General features: G+C 36.9%; 1 protein-coding gene across 23 annotated transcripts in view; it reads right to left on the reverse strand.

Annotated features, from left to right (window-relative positions):
• Positions 1-18,201, reverse strand: part of LOC121725279 (protein lap4) — a 123,789-nt gene that overhangs the window by 80,380 nt on the left and 25,208 nt on the right. For all 23 annotated transcript variants that reach the window (XM_042112165.1, XM_042112155.1, XM_042112164.1 and 20 more), the window contains exon 3: positions 1,027-1,195. In XM_042112165.1, the coding sequence (XP_041968099.1) occupies positions 1,027-1,195 (169 nt within the window). The remainder of the gene's footprint in view (positions 1-1,026; positions 1,196-18,201) is intronic.

Here is an 18,201-nt window from a genome sequence, read left to right on the forward strand (position 1 = left end):
ACGTTAGAGCAAACGCGTAACAGCTTTTTCATGTAGCAGCACAAGTACCTACATAATGTTTCTGAATGATTGTGGTAATGCATTTTCTTTTTCTCTCCATAAACTTTTACGTCCTAGATTTATTTCTTTGGGTGTGAAAAACTTAACTGCAGTCTTAAGCACTAAATAACGCTTTTATAGTTTCAACTTGATGGAAGTTTTTATTAACTGGAACAAATTCATTTTAAAATGAGCGTAGCCGAAAGTTACTCAATTAGGACTTCGGACCACTTGGACACAAGGGTTTTCGTTCTTTGGATGGTTTCATGCTTGTATTTTCACTTATGCGGGAAGTCGCCTAAGAGCCAATCCACACGGCGCGTTGCGTCAGTGCAAAATTGCAAACTAATAGTAAGCTTTGCTATGAGGCTTGAACTTCACGTATGTTTGTGTGTGACTATGAAGTTACACACAAACACAGGTAGATCAACGCTGAACGCAGTCAAGGTCACCAACTGTTCACGGTTTAGCGTCTTGCACTAATTCCATGTTTTATTTTTCTTATCTTGCTTAGCTTTAGTAATAGCTTTGTGTTCACATTTTCTTCTTGCTATTAATCAAAATGATTTAACTTGACTTTGTGACTAGTCTGCGTTCTTACCTCCGAAACTAATACGATTTTGATTTACGAGTCTTATTAGTTTTTTCTTATTGAGCCGCGGTAGCCGGCAGCACGATCGTGCGCTAGTATAGCTGTCAGGAGTAGGAAAAGCCGTTGAGATCGAATGAGTTCCAAATTGAGCCGCAACACGATTTTGCGCTAGTATACAATAATGTCTATAATGTCGGAAGTAGCAAAAGCTTTGAGGTCGAGCTGATTCGATTCTGATTCTGTCGGGAGTAAGGAAGCTGTTTACCTGCCGAAGTCACTGGGCAGACTGCTAAGCGACATGTCGTTGAGGCCGGCCTCGTGGTCATACACAAACATACATGATTATTGCAGACAAGGTCAATATCTTGTCAGTCAACTCGTGGCTTATTCCTCACCTGCCGAAGTCGCTGGGCAAGCTGGTGAGCGACATGTCGTTGAGGCCGAGCACGGTGAGCGCGCGCAGCTGGCTAAAGCCGGCCGGCAGCCGCGGTATGGGGTTGCTGCTGAAGTCCGCGATCTGCAGCGCGCGGAGCTTCTTGATGTCCTCGGGGATGTCGGGAATGTCTGCAAAGGATACGCAGTGATGAGATCATGTCAGCATGCTTAGCAGTTAATGTTTTCACAAAAAAAGTATTTATAATAGTTTTGTGTCTAAAATCTATCAATATTCTTGAGCATTTCTAGTGTGTTCATGGTAAACTGCAGGTGTAGAGAATGTCTGCAAACTATATAATGTTGAAAAAATATTATATCGTTTATCGTTTACAAAAGAATCGAACGGTTTTGTCCTTAAAGTCTATCAGTATACGATCGCATTTCTATTTTCTACTGCGATCATAGGGATTTAAAGAATGTCTAAATTCGACCTTAAATTTAATTATAAGTTTCAATGCTATTACTTAATATTCTATTACCAAAATATTGACTTTCTTCTTCTTCTTTTGGCCCCACCGTTTAAAGCATAAACTTACGACAGTATATAAATAAGTCTATGGTTTAAAGTAAGTATTGACTATTTCAGATTTCATAAAAAACAACAATCCATTTTTAATTTGACAACATACTTCAGCCATAAATAAAAGAGTATTAAAATTAGTGCGTATAGGCTTGTCATTCAAAATATCGTAATGTGCACATTGTAGTGTGTGTAATGTTTTATTTATTAAATAAGGTATGATAAAAGCATAATTTTAAAAAATGTTGGCTCGATGCACATCTTCTTCATATAAACTATAACTGTGCGAAACTTCATGCTACGTTTCCACATTTTTCGTCAAAAGGGGTCCAAAGTTTTTTGCTCGCGTACCTATTAATATATAGATAGTAGAGATTAGGTATATTCATTTAAATAATAGTCCGTCTAGATTTTCCTGATTAGAGCCTGATTTCTGTGTAGTTAGAGCTCCTCTCTACATAAAGTAATTAATAAATTGGACCTCATTTCAAGACCACTTAATTTCCAGGATATTTTCATTATTAGAGAGCCTTCTAAGAAAATGTTTTGCATAAATTATCATGCAATATCAGTGTCCTGTAAAATCTTATTAAGTGAGAAACTCTAAGAAGCAGTGCCTCATATATTTTCAGCTTAATTTATTATGGAATAAATTAAGCTGAAAATATATGAGGCACTGCTTCTTATGAAAGTAAAAAAAAACTGCTCCTTATAAAAAAAATATATGAGCTAGCTCAGTTAATAAAGTTATGGAACTTTATAAACTGAGCTAGCTCATTAAATTGTATTTTCTTCAAGGCGTTCTCTGCAATAACAACGTTTTTCACTATAAATTCATCATCCCTTTTTGACCTAGTTTAGAGTACCTAATGCAAACTATATAACGTAATAATATACTATAGTGTGTCTTGCTTGCAATAATCGATTCCTATTATTGGATAATCAAGCTTCTGCGGTCTACACTGTCAGTAAGTATCCAATGCTGACAGTGTAATACAATACATTGTAGTTTACTATCATTTTAATCTATACTTCTATACTAATATTATAAATGCGAAAGTATCTCTGTCTGTCTGTCTGTCTGTCTGTCTGTCTCGCTTTCACGCCAAAACTACTGAACCGATTGCAATGAAATTTTGTACACAGTTATTCTAGAGTCTGAGAAAGGACATAGGCTACATTTTGATGTGGGAAAATATCTTATTTCCATGAAAATATCGATGAAAATTAATTCGCATTGCGCGTGGCCAGCGCTCATCCCGGGGGTCCTGGGTTCGAGTCCCGCAGGCGGAACAAAAAGTTTTCAATGTTCCTGGGTCTTGGATGTGTATTAAAATAATATTTCAAAAATCTTAAATATATTTTATGTATAATATTAAAAAAATACAGAAATATATCGATGCAATGAACATTTTAGTTCTAATACGATTCAACAGATGGCGTTTTATTTTTTACTTCATTGTAACATAGAACTAATCATACTTATTAGTTATTATGTTTTTGTTTATAGTTTTTAATACGTTAGAATATTATGTTTAATAATATTATCACTTGGTATAATAATAATCAATCTATCTTATCTTATAGAACTCCTACTGCATTTCTAAGGAGTTCGAGTGTACCGTGTTGGCCTATATTCCATCCAGAAAATATATCAATGCAATCAACATTTTAATTCTAATATATGAAAACAGATGGCGCTTTATTTTTTACTTCATTATTGTAACAGAACTAATCATACCTACTTTATTATATATTATTGTTTTTATTCATAACTAGCTGTTGCCCGCGACTTCGTCCGCGTGGACTTTAGTTTATAGCGCGCGGTGTCAACAAAATTTGTGTCAAATTTAAAAACTTTTTAAAACCCTGGTAAGTGGTACCCCTCTTAGGGCCGCGCAGCGCGCTACACCGGAATGGCAGCGCTGAAAGTGCTCGCCTCGCCGCTGCCATTCCGGTGTAGCGCGGCCCTTAATTAATCAAAATACCCAAAAACAGCTGTGCAGTGTGCACATAATCTATACTAATATTATAAATGCGAAAGTATCTCTGTATGTCTGTCTGTCTGTCAGTCTCGCTTTCACGCCAAACGCCAAAACTACCGAACCGATTGTAATGAAATTTTGTATACAGATAGTCTAAAGCCTGAGAAAGGACATAGGCTACTTTTTTACTGGCAAAAAGGGTTGTAAGGGTCATAAATTTGTTCAAAAAATTCATAATAGATGGCACCGTGCGTCTTCTACATCGCGCTGACGCTTGCTCAAAAGTCTTTCTATAAGAGGTGGTATCATCTTACATTTAAGTCTCGATTTTTTTCGATTGTTATATCTATTCTACGGTATTAAATAACTCAGTACTTTATCTGTGCAGGCAGTGACGTAACCTTAAGACCAAATTTCACCAACGACTGTTAAAGTTAATGCTCGAATTAGTATCACGTTAGCTGTTTCGTTTTTCATATGAATGAAAGAGAAGACAGGACATTTTAACAAGCTGTTAACACTAACAGACGTTGGTGAAATTGGGGCTAAACCTATCAATGATAAATAGTTTATGGGTAAAGTTGTGTAATTGGGGGGCTAAATAAGCTTTAAAATTTGGCATAAAATATAAAGTTTAATATACAAAAATGAAGTACTTATTGTGTGCACACTGCACAGCTGTATTGATTTAAGGGGTACCAGGGTTTTTTTATAAAAGCTTTTGACACCAATTTTGTTGACATCGCGCGCTATAAACTGAAGTCCACGCGGACGAAGTCGCGGGCAACAGCTAGTACATATATAAGTATTTACTACCGCGACCGTAGTAGTAGGAATTATATATGTATACATATTTGAGCAAGAGCTTAGACATGATCAATATTATAGTATTATAACTATATAATATATGACCACTGACACAATTTTTGATTTTACGTCCAACTGGACCACTGGTATTTCGTAAACTTTAGGAGACTGTAGACTACCAGTAAACACTTTCTTATAATCAGGGTTGGAAAAGGAATTTCAAAAGACCACTCCCACGGGGTTACCTTGGATGTAACATAGGATAATGCCTCTTGTCAATCAGACGTCAAGAGTTTTCCCCACTGTGACCGACTCATACTTGATATTTGCAGGTTATTTTTCTACTAACAGATCCCCGCCCATGTTTGCTAGACTAACGTAAGCGCGTCGTTACTCGTATAATAGGGCACATAAGTGACCTAACAAGATAAAAGGTTTATAAGTAGTTGACATTAAAGACCATCTTCTGTTGACGCAACAACTTGAGCAATTTACTTAAGCGTGTACCTAGTACCTACTATGTACTTAGCTACCCTCTGTCACGTCCATAAGGTAAGATGTTTACTTAATTAATACAACTTCGATAAACAGAAACCATACTGGTAACTTTTCTTAATATAAAAATATTAAAACTGCGAAAAGCATGAACCAATGTTAACACTGTTAACTAAGCCTTTGCTTGGAAATTCTTTATTCTTTCTGCATAGAAGGAAAAATATTCCAGAAAATAGATTCGGCAAACCCACAGTTCGCAGAACCACACCGGTTTATTCCAGAGCATGGCTGTGTAGAAAAATATTTACGGTAAAAAATTGTAATTTATTCAAAACACGTCCCCTATTGATGAACGCAAGTTCTGTATAATTCGGCGTACTGACTACTGTACAGTCAAAGACACCCGGTTTACCACATTTCAGCCTAAGTAGGGGCTTATTTAAGTTATTAAACTAACTGTACCTTCAGTAACAAAGTGAGTTCACCTCTAATAAACAGCCACCGTGAATATACCGTGAATAAATAATTAACGAAAGAAATTTTCCTCTCAGACATCGGGGGCTTCTGGAAACTTTGATATTTAAAAGAAGAAAAAAACTTCCATTTTGCGCACACGACGAATCTGGAGATGTTCAACTTCGCAACTTCGTTCAAACTGAAAACTTTTAATTGTGCAGGAACCGCACATCTCTTTAGGGCGTTTGTGCACTACACGGAATTTTACCGTCCGGCATCTCGATTTCCTACCTTATTTATATGGCAAACGTGAAAGTTATGAACGCCGGACGGTAAAATTCCGTGTAGTGCACAAACGCTCTATGAGATACAAATATCTCATGTCCGTTTCAGGGCTACACTTCACAAAGTAGTGATGCTTTGTAAATTGTAGCTGTACCAAACTATATCAAAATCGGTTCGGCGGTCTTAGAGATGAAGAGACAGTAACACTTTTATTATTATTAGTCTGGTTTACGACATTATCAATTATCATAATCGCCGCACCACAAGAAAATGACCAAATCCTCTTTGAATTCCTAAATGTTCAAGCCCGCCTTATCATGCAGAAACGGAATAACGCGTCGTAAAACTAAAAGCAAAAATTAGTAAGAACTAAGACTTAATAAAAACTAAAAATAAAATAATAAAAGAAACACCATCAGTTCGGTCACTTATTAAAAAAATATATTGAGTTGAGTTGACACTTGAACTTAAAATCAAAAGGTCTACATTAGTCCACCAGACGACCTCTAGTCTGTTTATGAATCTACTAGCGGCCCGCCCCGGCTTCGCACGGGTGGACATTGATTTTTAAATAATTTTTTTTCAATCTTTATTTCTTAGTCAATCTTTATGTTAAGCAGAACATAAAAATGGTTTACACTATTTAGCCTGTAACTACTATATGGGCAGTTCCATGTAAAAGTCTACCATAAACTAAGAAAATAAATACCTGATTTTGGTATTAAATATACTTAATTATAGTCGCAACATTATGGTACTATTAATATTTTATAGAAGCAACAATTTCTAAGCATTACTTTTCTAGCAAAACTGCTATTTATGAGATGATGTCGTGAGCTCGGCTGAGTGTGGTTTTGTGTGATGAAGTTCTGACTTAGTTTTCACGCTATCTATTTTAAATTCTTGTCATATTTTGTTGCACCCTGATTGTTCACACAGTTAAATACCGATATAGCTTTTGAGATTCGGGAAAATTCATTTTAAAAAGGTATAATAGGCTTGTAAGATCACAGTGTTGAGTTGTAGTGTCGCTCACATAAAAAACATTACTTTTGCCTTTAACTACAGTAAAACTACTTTTAAGTACATCAATAAAATTAGAATTTTTCCTACGTGACGCCGTTACTCAAATGATACTGGCATTAAAAATTTGTCATCTTTTTTTATAACACCTAAACTCTAAAAAATATTTTTGTAGTGTCAGTCACATTATAGAGTTGATCACGCCCAAAAGTAGCGTTTAGGTTGTTAGTTTTGGTGATAGATGGCGAAAATAGCTATAGAAAGCAGAGAGAGAGAAGCAGAAAGCTAAATTATTATTTAAAGAACCTGCCGAACCACCTCAAACTCAAATATAATCCAAAATTTTGCGATGTCTGGAAATGGGAAGCAATTGTCACAAAAATTTGGCAGTAGAACATGAGATTCTTACAGATATCGCAAGAAAATAAGATAAAATTATTGATCTTTAAACTTTATTGAACGTAAGGTAGACCTGCAGAACTGGAAACCTTCTAAAGTAATAGCAACCGAAACTCCATAGTATCTGGTCGTTCTTACCTCTATAGGGCTTATATAAAGGAAAACGTCCAATTTTAATCATTCAAAGACCAAATATTATCTACATTAACTGTACTTAGTAATGAAATAATTTATTTTGATAAGAATTAATGTCATGAGCAAAATAAAGGCATTTAAATGTAGTCCAAAAACAGCTCAAGATTTTTTTATAAAAAAATGGTTATTGTGCCTCTATCTTTTATAGTTTAGGCAGCGTACGCGAAAAAAGTAACATTTCTGGTTGATTTTTTACACCTTGCGTCCGAAAATCCCAAATATCTTACGGAACCCTATTTTTTTCCAAAAATGAAATTTAGCCTACATTCAGCAGAATTAATGTAGGATTCCAATGGTAAAAGAATCTTTCAAATCGGTCCAGTAGTTTCGGAGCTTATTCAAGACAAACAAACAATCAAATCTTTCCTCTTTATAATAGTAGTGTAGATAATTTCACGCCGCTCGACGACCTTTAATTTGAATCAAGAACGCTGAAAGTTCAAAGTTGATACGCAATGCAGCTTCGATGCAGTTAATAACCGCTGGCTTTCTTACTATAATTAGCTCGGCCCTTGATGACACAACTGGTTTGAAAAAAAAGACTAACTAAAACAATTTCATTTTTCTTCGACAAATACGAAGATCGAGAGATATGAATATTATTCAACCCAGGGCACAGAATATATATATTAGTAGTACCTACCAACCCAGCGTTAACATTAACCACTGGCACAGGTGGACCTAACAAAAAACTCAGGCATTTGCTTCCATTGTGGATGGTTTTAAATGTAGTAATTATATCCGAGCGAAGTAACCACTCTTCAAATGCTGAAGTGCCTGGAACTGATTTTTTTTAATGTACGTATGGTTGCTCAATCACATATGACATACCGCATTCTTGCAACATAGTCGGCCTAGTCCACAGGAATCTTCTTTTTCTTAGCTCAGTCCCACTTTACGTAGGGTCGGCTCTCCTAGTACATTTGCGCCAAGAAATTCTATCTTGGGTTGTCGATTTAGGCAATTTATTTACAGCTAGTGCTTTGGTCATACTGGTCCACCATGTGGCTGGTGGTCTGCCCTTAGCTCTCTTAGCTTCTGGGAGACTTAACGCCTTTTTGACAATGTAGTTGTCGTCTCTGCGCATAATGTGGCCATACCGTCTTAAGCGTCTCTCGGTCAGTTTTTCGGACACTGGAGTTATCTTGAAGCTTCCCCGGATATATTCATTTCTAATTTTGTCAAGTTTAGTTACCCCTCCAGACCATCGTAACATTTTCATTTCTGTGGTGAGGAGCTTTTGTATATATTATGTGTTTACTTGACTGTCCAACATTCTGAAGCATATAGCATTGCAGATCTTACCGCCATTTTATATACTTTCCCTTTTGTACGGATTGGCATATTTGTGTCACATAGTCCACAGGAATGAATAGCTTATTAATTACGTCTGGGTCCTGGGACCATCCATATGCGGGTTTCCTCGTGATGTTTTCCTTCACCGTACGCGTACCAGTGAACCTGAAGAGGTTAGTAATGCTACCTATTATTTTATTTGTACGAGGGCTGCTATTTATGTATCCGGAACTGGCCACTTACAAGAACAATATTTAAAAAGTAATTACAACATTTGAAAATAGAACTCTTTGGTTGAAGAATACATTTTGTTTCATGTGACTGTCAATTATTTTTCCATTGTGGCGTCATTTTGAAAATTGCGTGTCTTCATTTGCCATGGATTTAACGCGTGAACATTTTCGTGCAATGATTTACTACGATTTTCGGCGTGGGCTAAATCAACAACAGTGCTTTATTCAACTCACCGCAACTTTTGGAGATGAAGCACCATCAAAAACCACTGTTTATCACTGGTACAGTGAGTTTAATCGTGGGCGGTCTATGCTCACGGATGAAAAAAAAAGAAGGTCGCCCAAAAACAGCTGTTGTCCCACAAAATATAGATACTGTGCGGGAACTAATAATGCGTGATCGTCATGTTACATATCGCGAGATAGAGGCGTCCTTAGGCATAAGTATGACGAGCATACATAAGATATTACACGAACATTTGGCTGTAAAAAAAATATGTTCGCGTTGGATTCCGCACAACTTGACAATCGATCAAAAACGGGCTCGTGTCGATTGGTGCAAAAAAATGATAAAAAAATACAACCGTGGTACGTCAAAAGCCGTTTATAATATCTACACAGGTGATGAATCTTGGATCTATGCATATGACCCCGAAACTAAACAACAGTCAACGGTGTGGGTGTTCCAAGATGAGCCGAAACCAACAAAAGTTACTCGTGCAAAAAGTACTTTGAAGCAAATGGTCGCCTGTTTTTTTGGAATTAATGGACATGTGGCTACAGTGCCATTAGAGAATCGTAAAACGGTTAATTCTGAATGGTATACGACCATTTGTTTACCAGAAGTCTTTGAAGAAATAAGAAAGGACAACCGACAACGCAGAATCATATTACATCACGACAATGCTAGCTGTCACACCTCAGCTGAAACAACTCAGTTTTTGGAGGGTCAAAAGATCGAATTGACTGGTCATCCGCCGTACAGCCCTGATTTGGCACCTAACGATTTCTTTTTATTTCCATACGCGAAGAACAAATTACGTGGTCAACGTTTTTCGAGCCGCGAAGAGGCTGTTGATGCGTTCAAAATGCACGTTTTGGAGATACCTCAATCAGAATGGAAAAAGTGCTATGAAAATTGGTTCCAGCGTATGCAAAAGTGTGTCGATCATCGCGGCGAATATTTTGAAAAGCAATAAAACCATATTAAATGATATATGTTTGTTTCTTTTTTTAATTCCGGATACATAAATAGCAGCCCTCGTATACTAGCTGTCCCGGCAAACGTTCTTTTGCCATATAAAGTTTTTCGCCTATATTATTTTACTAGCTGTTGCCCGCGACTTCGTCCGCGTTAGCATAGTAGATCACATCCCAAGTATTATTTATTGTACAAAAATATTCAATGTACAGAATTGACTTTCCTACGATTTTATTATATAAATATAGATGTTCCGCGCGGCTTTGCTTGCGTAATTTAGGAATTTCACGCAACCGTATATTTTTCCGCAAAAAATAGCCTTTGTTCCTTCACGTGGTCTATTCTTCATGTTTGCCAAATAACATAAAAATTGCTCCAGTAGTTCTTAAGATAATAAGCAATTTCAAATAATTTTCCTCAGTTTTTTCCACATTTTCCTCTATTTCTTTGCTCCTATTAGTTTTAGCGTGATAAAATATAGCCTATAGCCTTCCTTGATAAATGGGCTATCTAACACTGAAAGAATTTTTCAAATCGGACCAGTAGTTCCTGAGATTAGCGCGTTCAAATAAGCCCTTTCATATAATTTCCCACGTTTTTTCCACATTTCTGAGCTCCTATTAGTCTTAGCGAGATAAAATATAGCCTATAGCCTATATCGATAAATGGGCTATCTAACACTGAAAGAATTTTTCAAATCGGACCAGTAGTTCCTGAGATTAGCGCGTTCAAATAAGCCCTTTCATATAATTTCCCCCGTTTTTTCCACATTTTCTTCTATTTATTCGCCACTATTAGTCTTAGCGTAATAAAATATAGCCTATAGCCTTCCTCAATCAATAAGCTATCTAACACTAAAAGAATTTTTCAAATCGGACCAGTAGTTCCTGAGATTAGCGCGTTCAAATATGCCCTTTCATACAATTTCCCCCGTTTTTTCCACATTTTCCTCTATTTCTTCGCTCCTATTAGCCTTAGCGTGATAAAATGTAGCCTATAGCCTTCCTCCATCAATGGGCTATCCAACAGTAAAAGAATTTTTCAAATCGGACCAGTAGTTCCTGAGATTAGCGCGTTCAAACAAACAAACTCTGCAGAATTATAATATTAGTATAGATTGAAGTGACTAAATAAGTATGTCACCATGGCAACGTCCATCGCTATCCCGTCGCACAAACAATGGTCGCCGTCAGTCTCGAGTTGTAATAATTTACTATTATTTATTCAACAAATGCACTTATCAATATAAAAAGTAGCCAGTAGCTGATTCTCAGACCTACTGCATAATATGCATGTCAAATTTGATCAAAATCAGTAAAGCCGATTCGGTGGAGTAAGGTTACTGACATTGTGACACGAGAATTTTATATAAGTATAAGATTTTCCTGTTTATACATGTAGGTGTACCACCTAGTAGGTACTATAACTGGTACTAGGTATAGCATTGACACCGTATTATCATGCGTTGCGGTAATGAGTCAAGTCCACAATAATTTATGTACACATTGAAACTGGTTAACTGGGACAGGACTAGCACGCGAGATTTTTCCTAAACAGATGAATAATAAATACCTACTCATATAACTACACTTATCATAATGTGATAACTGATAAGACTTGATAAGAGCATTATTTTTAGAAAAAAAAAAGATTTAGGCAATTCTCGCATATTAGAAGGTACAATTATGCCCAGTTTTTAATTCTTTTATCTATATTTTACTATCGCTTTAGATTGGCTAGCGTAAGGCTAGCGTCAAAAAATTTAAGCAATCAACAAAGTTAGTGTAATAAACTGTCAGAAACCTCAGAAACATTAAAGGCTCCGCACAGGCCTCCGCGACTCGTGAGCGATACATCAATTGTGTTTAGAAATGTCATCAGACACCAGCAAGGAGACAATTTATTAGAAAACATATTATTTTTTGCGGTCCTTCAAAACAACAAAAAGTTTGAGAACCGCTGGTTGTAAGTAAGCAAAACATGAATGTGTAATATGAATGTGTAATACGAAAGTTCAGCACTTAGCCTTACTCATACGACTATAGATGTAGCTGTAGATAGAAAAAAATTCTTCATCGTACGCACTTACAATGAGTGATGTAATGCAAGTACGGCATTAGCATTGTGCCCAAGTATGGGAATGACGCTTTTGAAATTCGCAATGCGACCTTTTTCCAACTTGAACTGTTATTGAGACATGCCACGACTACGTAGGATTCGTAAAAAAAGTTGCTTTACCGATGCTAAAACTGTATAGGCTTAGTACCTTTATGACTATATTTGTTTCTTGTTAATTCAAATTGATAATTTACATGGATAATTTCTATAATTTACAGGCCAGTTAATTATGGATTTGGCCACCTGTTACCGTTAAACCGTAGTCTAGATTCGAATACGCACTAAAGCACTAACGTAGGTCATAAATAAGTCGCGAAACAAGGACCGAAGGCCGGCCAAACTAATTGGCACATGGACACACAAACAGCCGCGAAATTATTTATAATTGTACTATGTTAAGACGTAACATTGTAAACTTAGCCCGAGGCCGACCGCAGTTTTCTATAAACAAAACTCTTATAGACACTACTGTTCGCGGTGAATTCGCACTACGTTCCGAACTTGCGAAATACTCTCCAGCAAGAAGCGGTAGACAGTAAAAATTATGTTTAGAATATCCTTATCTGTGAATATAGTGTCTGGACGAGCAGTAGACTAGCCGTTGACTGAAAATACACCAGCCGGGCTAGCACGACCACCAGTAGAAATGCGAAAGTATAGACAAACTGTGGACATAAACTTAAGGGCCGTTCCGATCCTTACCGCGGCTAATCGCGACCGTCAAAATTTTTATTAAAATACGACTACTCCGGGCTGTATCAACAATCTACAACTCTAGTCTTTATTTACATTACGTCACTGTACAGTTTATCGATTTTTCGTAGATTTTTCTTTGATTCTCTTTCGGGCTCAGATCAAACGAATAAACCATTAGTCTTTATATTTCCTCAGGATTTCCATGAAAATGTTCCTTTTGTCATCAGAAATAAACATCCTTTTGAGGTAAAATCTCTCAACAGTCTGCAGTACAAAACCGTTCTGTTACCGCGCCTATATTATTAAGTTTGTCTACTTCGTTTGACGTCACAGGCGGGCTTACAAATCAAACTTATTTCGTTTACGCGAATGCCGCCATGTTTCAAATATACACAGAAAGTTTGTTTTACATTAGCAAACTTCTCCAACAGGTGTCACCGAGTGTCACAACAAAGATCTCATAACAAACAAACAATCGTAGAAAGCAGATACTATAGATTATATCTACATAATTATAGTCAGTATGGTAAGTAATTAATCCTTTTTAGGGTTCCGTACCCAAAGGGTAAAAACGGGACCCTATTACTAAGACTTCGTTGTCTGTCCGTCTGTCTGTCACCAGGCCGTATCTCAAGAACCGCTGTAGCTAGACTTATGAATTTTTCACAGATTATGTATATATATGTTGTCGCTATAACAACAAATACCAAAAACAAAATAAAATTAATATTTAAGGGGGCTCCCATACAACAAATATGATTTTTTGGCCTTTCTTGCTCGTTATCAATAATGGCAACAGGTACATACTTGAATTTTTCCCAAAGTCCTTAGTTATATGTGTACTCTAATATTTAATAATAATATTATTACTAAAAATACAAAAAACACAATTTTTGGCCTAATTTTGCTCTATAATGGTACGGAACCCTTCGTGCGCGGGTCCGACTCGCACTTGGCCGATTATTTTAAATATATGAAACTAAATGACGCCCACAACTCAGTTGCGCCAAAATTGATTTATCGCGCGGGAACCGTACATTTTTCCAGGATAACAAGTATCCAACGTCCTTTCTAGTGACTCAAAGTATCTTCATACCCAGCACAATCGATTCAGCGGTTTGAGCGTGAAGAACTAACAGACAGACACACTTTTATATTTATAATATTATAGTATGGATTGTATACATATATATCAGATAGCATTTCACAATCACGCCTAAGCTACCCCATCACCTGAGCATTTCAAAACGAGCAATTCTTCAAAACAAAACCATAACTCAAGAGTCAAGGTACGTATATTCTACGAATCGCATAACTGCAAAACAAACGCGCTCTACCAAAGAGAATATAATAACTACGTGCGTTCTACAAGCGTACATAACATATTGAACCAATATAATTTCGGAATCAAACGCTACTTCAATTGGAAGCGCGTGAACAAAAATATAAAATTCGTATACAAATAGCTCTAGCACATATCGATTTAATAAAGCAATTTAGAATGTCCAATCACTGTGAGGCCCGACCTCACACGGCACAATCATGCACGTTTCCTGCACGATTTTTTGCAGTATACGTCTTAACGAATAAATAGTGGCGCATACATAGTGTATAGAACCATTCGCACGTCGATTTTTCTGCACGATTTGTTGCAGTACAATCGAAGTGTCAATGTTAAAACGTATACTGCAAAAAACGTGCAGGATTGTACAGTGTGAACCAAGTCTGACTCTACATTACACACCAACTCAATAGGGAATATTTAACGTAAATGTCGGCGCAGATACAGTACAGCAGCAGCACATACAGTAAATAATCCGATAAAAATCCGACGTGCTGCACACGTCAAATCGAATTTATGCCAGAAACGTCAATCGTCGAACAAAATACGCGCTCGTTCGTCTTAGGACAGATTCTGGTTTGGACAGATTCTTGTTACGGCAGATTCTGCATCGCACATTCACATTGGTAAGTACCCAGATTACCCACGTATGCCAACCATAAGATGCAGTATTATTTATTTTTATTTATTTGCCCGGTGTTTAAATATTTTAAAGCGTCCTCGTACAAAAGAAAAGTCTTGTTGACGTGGCCTGGTGATTGCCACAAATGAGTAGTATATCTTTGTGAAAATAAATGTACCTGCGTACATTGACATAAAATAGACGATCAAAAATGATTTAACACTAGTAATCTTATATATTTAAACGAGCAATTCTTGTATATATATAATTGGAATCTCGGAATCGGCTCCAACGATTTTCATGAAATTTAGTATATAGGGGGTTTCGGGGGCGATAAATCGATCTAGCTAGGAATCATTTTTAGAAAATGTCATTTTCATCAAATACCGAGCAAAGCTCGGTCAAATAGCTAGTGTTAAATTAAAAATTGATTGCAATTTACAAGAGCAATGTTTTATTAATTTGTTAATTTCGATGGCACAACCGGCGACCCAATATTGCTGTGTGTGAAAATCGTTACAAAGCTTTGATCAAAGGGTGCAAAAGCCCGCTAAAGAGCTTAAAATAAAAGCTCACTACCGCGTTATTAGCAGCACCATTGTGCCAAGTTTTGGGTTCAATAATCTCGTGGTTTCATTCATGATCAAGCTTTAATTTTTCGCATATTCGTAGTAAAACAAAGCACGGTTGTTGAATACAAAACATTTGCTTGCATTTATTACTCTCTACCTTTTTCGTTTTAAAATGGCGCCTTTTACCATGGAGATGGTAATATCATAATATTCAGAAAATATCTCAAAGACGTTTCTATAGGAGGCAAGTCTTGAAGTTGGGCCACGAATCACGATTCACGATTGATAACTACGATTGCCACCATGATTGCCAAGTTGTTTCACAAACAGCTCTACAAGTTCGTAGTCGCTTGGATCGATCGTTGTGGGCAACGCAAAGAAGCCAGAAGTATCTAATCGAATTAATATAAAATACTAAATGAATGCCCGTCATTCCGTTGCGCCAAAATTCGTTGATCGCGCGGGAACCGTAAATTTTTCCCGGATAAAAAGTGTCCTATGTCCTTTCCCGGGACTCAAAGTATGTCCCAGCCAAATTTCAACGAAATCGGTTCAGCGGTTTGAGCCTGAAGAGGTAACAGACAAACAGACAGACAGACAGGCAGACACACTTTCACATTTATCATTTTAGTTTAGGACCTCCTTTTCAACGTTGACTCTACAATCTACATGCCTAACACCCGATTAATTGGATGGCCAGTGGTTCTCGAATATTCAAGTTACTAAAATCACTCAATAACGAACGTCATTCGTTAAATATAATGAAACATTGACAACTGTCAGCGCGTATTGCTTCAATTCGTCAGCTTGTAATATTTAGACAATACAAATGACTGGTAGTAAACGTAATGGTCGTTTATTGAATGGCGATTGATTGCACAGTCGCCTCCAACCCCGGCTCATTACATTTCAACCTTATCGCTAAGGTAATAGGGTTTAAAAGTACACCACAGGTGTCGGCGATACAATATATTTGTCCTACAAATACCGTAGCTGCCAGAGGCAACAAACACTGAATTTAATTACCGGTTTAATGCAAAATCACTTACATAGCAATTTAGTGCAACTAGCTACTAGTTGTAAAATATATATGACAACTTATCTGCCGCACTCAGAGACGAATTACTTTTACTATAATTGAATACGATTTTGACATAAGCTCCATACATTATCTGTCAAAATAATGTATTATCGTATATATAAAATTCTCGTGTCACAATGTTAGGCCGCGTAGTCCTCCGAAACGGCTTTACTGATTTTAACCAAATTTTATATGCATATTCAGTGGGTCTGAGAATCGGCTACTGGGTACTTTTTATATTGATAAGTGCATTTGTTGAATAAATAATAGTAAATTATTACAACTCGAGACTGACGGCGACCATTGTTTGTGCGACGGGATAGCGATGGACGTTGCCATGGTGACATACTTATTTAGCCACTTCAATAAAATAATACGGCCGAAATACTTTATATGGCAAAGAAACTTTTGCCGGGACAGCTAGTAAATCATAATATTATGCCAGTGGTTTAGAGCGCGGATCTTGACTCGGAGATCGTGGGTTCGATTACCGCGTTGGAAACTTGCAGTTACATAATATTTCCATGTTTGGTTAGGTCAATGCAGGCTGATCACCTGATTGTCTGACAAGATGATCCATGCGTCGGATGGCCAGTCTCCCCAGTCGAGTCAATCGTCCGTCCCACTGGGTTATGATAGTAAAGGAATAGAGAGTGCTCTTGTGTACTGGGCACACACTTGGGCACCATAAAATTACTCCTGCTCTGGTTTCCAACTGGACACCATCACCGAAACCGGTGTGGGAGGTAATTATTATTATTATACCTTTCTGATCATTCGATACAGCCCTATTTGTAGGTAAGTATCAATCCCAATTTTTTTCCGTCTCGTTTACATGAAGTATAACGTTTCCGTTAAACCTTTTCTCATGTCAATCACACACTACTATGTAAACGTAATAATAATACTTTATTACAAATTGTTTTGTGGTCCGATTGGCCTCAAAGTCAAAGCTTATTGTGACACAGATAGTATTATGTCAAACTTATAAGCTTTAACTAAACAGGTTATTTTACTGTAAGTTTTACCTTGGGGGATACTCGATACAAAACGTAAGGGGTATGAATTATGATTTATGATATAATATGTACTATCAAGATCAATATTAATTTTAAACCATTGAAGCGATTTGAATGACATTTGCCATAGGAAAAATTTGAGTCCCGGGGGCGGACATCCAGGGGTAGTTTATATTGCTGCAAAATATACGATTACCACACGACGCGACGTTGAATATACTTACAATGCCCCTACCCTCTGCTATGTCTTTTAACTCAATTAGCGTCGTGTATAAGTACGCTGAAGGCGCGATGGACAATAACTGGTTTAAGATGAATTTTTAATTTTAATTGCTAGGTACCAATAATATACAAAATAGAGAGGAAAATAGAGGAAATGGCCGTTTTTAAGCCCACAGACGACTGCAATTTGTATATAAAAAAAATAAAATAATAATAATAATAATATCTATGGACGCTTCACACTACGTCAGTCTGGCCCCGTGCTAAGTACCTAAAGGACTTGTGTTACAGGTGCCAGACAACGGAAATATATTTAATACTTTTATACTATACATATATTTAAGATTTTTATTATATCATACACATATTTAATACACATCCAGACCCGGGAACATTGAAAACTTTTTGTTCCGTCGGCGGGATTCGAACCCGCGACCCCCGGCTTGAGCTACCAACGCGCTTACCACTGAGCCACAGAGGTCGTCAAAATTAAAAGCGGCGAGAATCGCGGAAACACAAGCACATAATATCACGGTCTGGGCATTTGAATCCGCGAGATGGAATTTCA

The sequence above is a fragment of the Aricia agestis genome, chromosome 3 (genome assembly GCF_905147365.1).
Source record: "Aricia agestis chromosome 3, ilAriAges1.1, whole genome shotgun sequence".
In the NCBI taxonomy this organism is placed as follows: domain Eukaryota; kingdom Metazoa; phylum Arthropoda; class Insecta; order Lepidoptera; family Lycaenidae; genus Aricia; species Aricia agestis.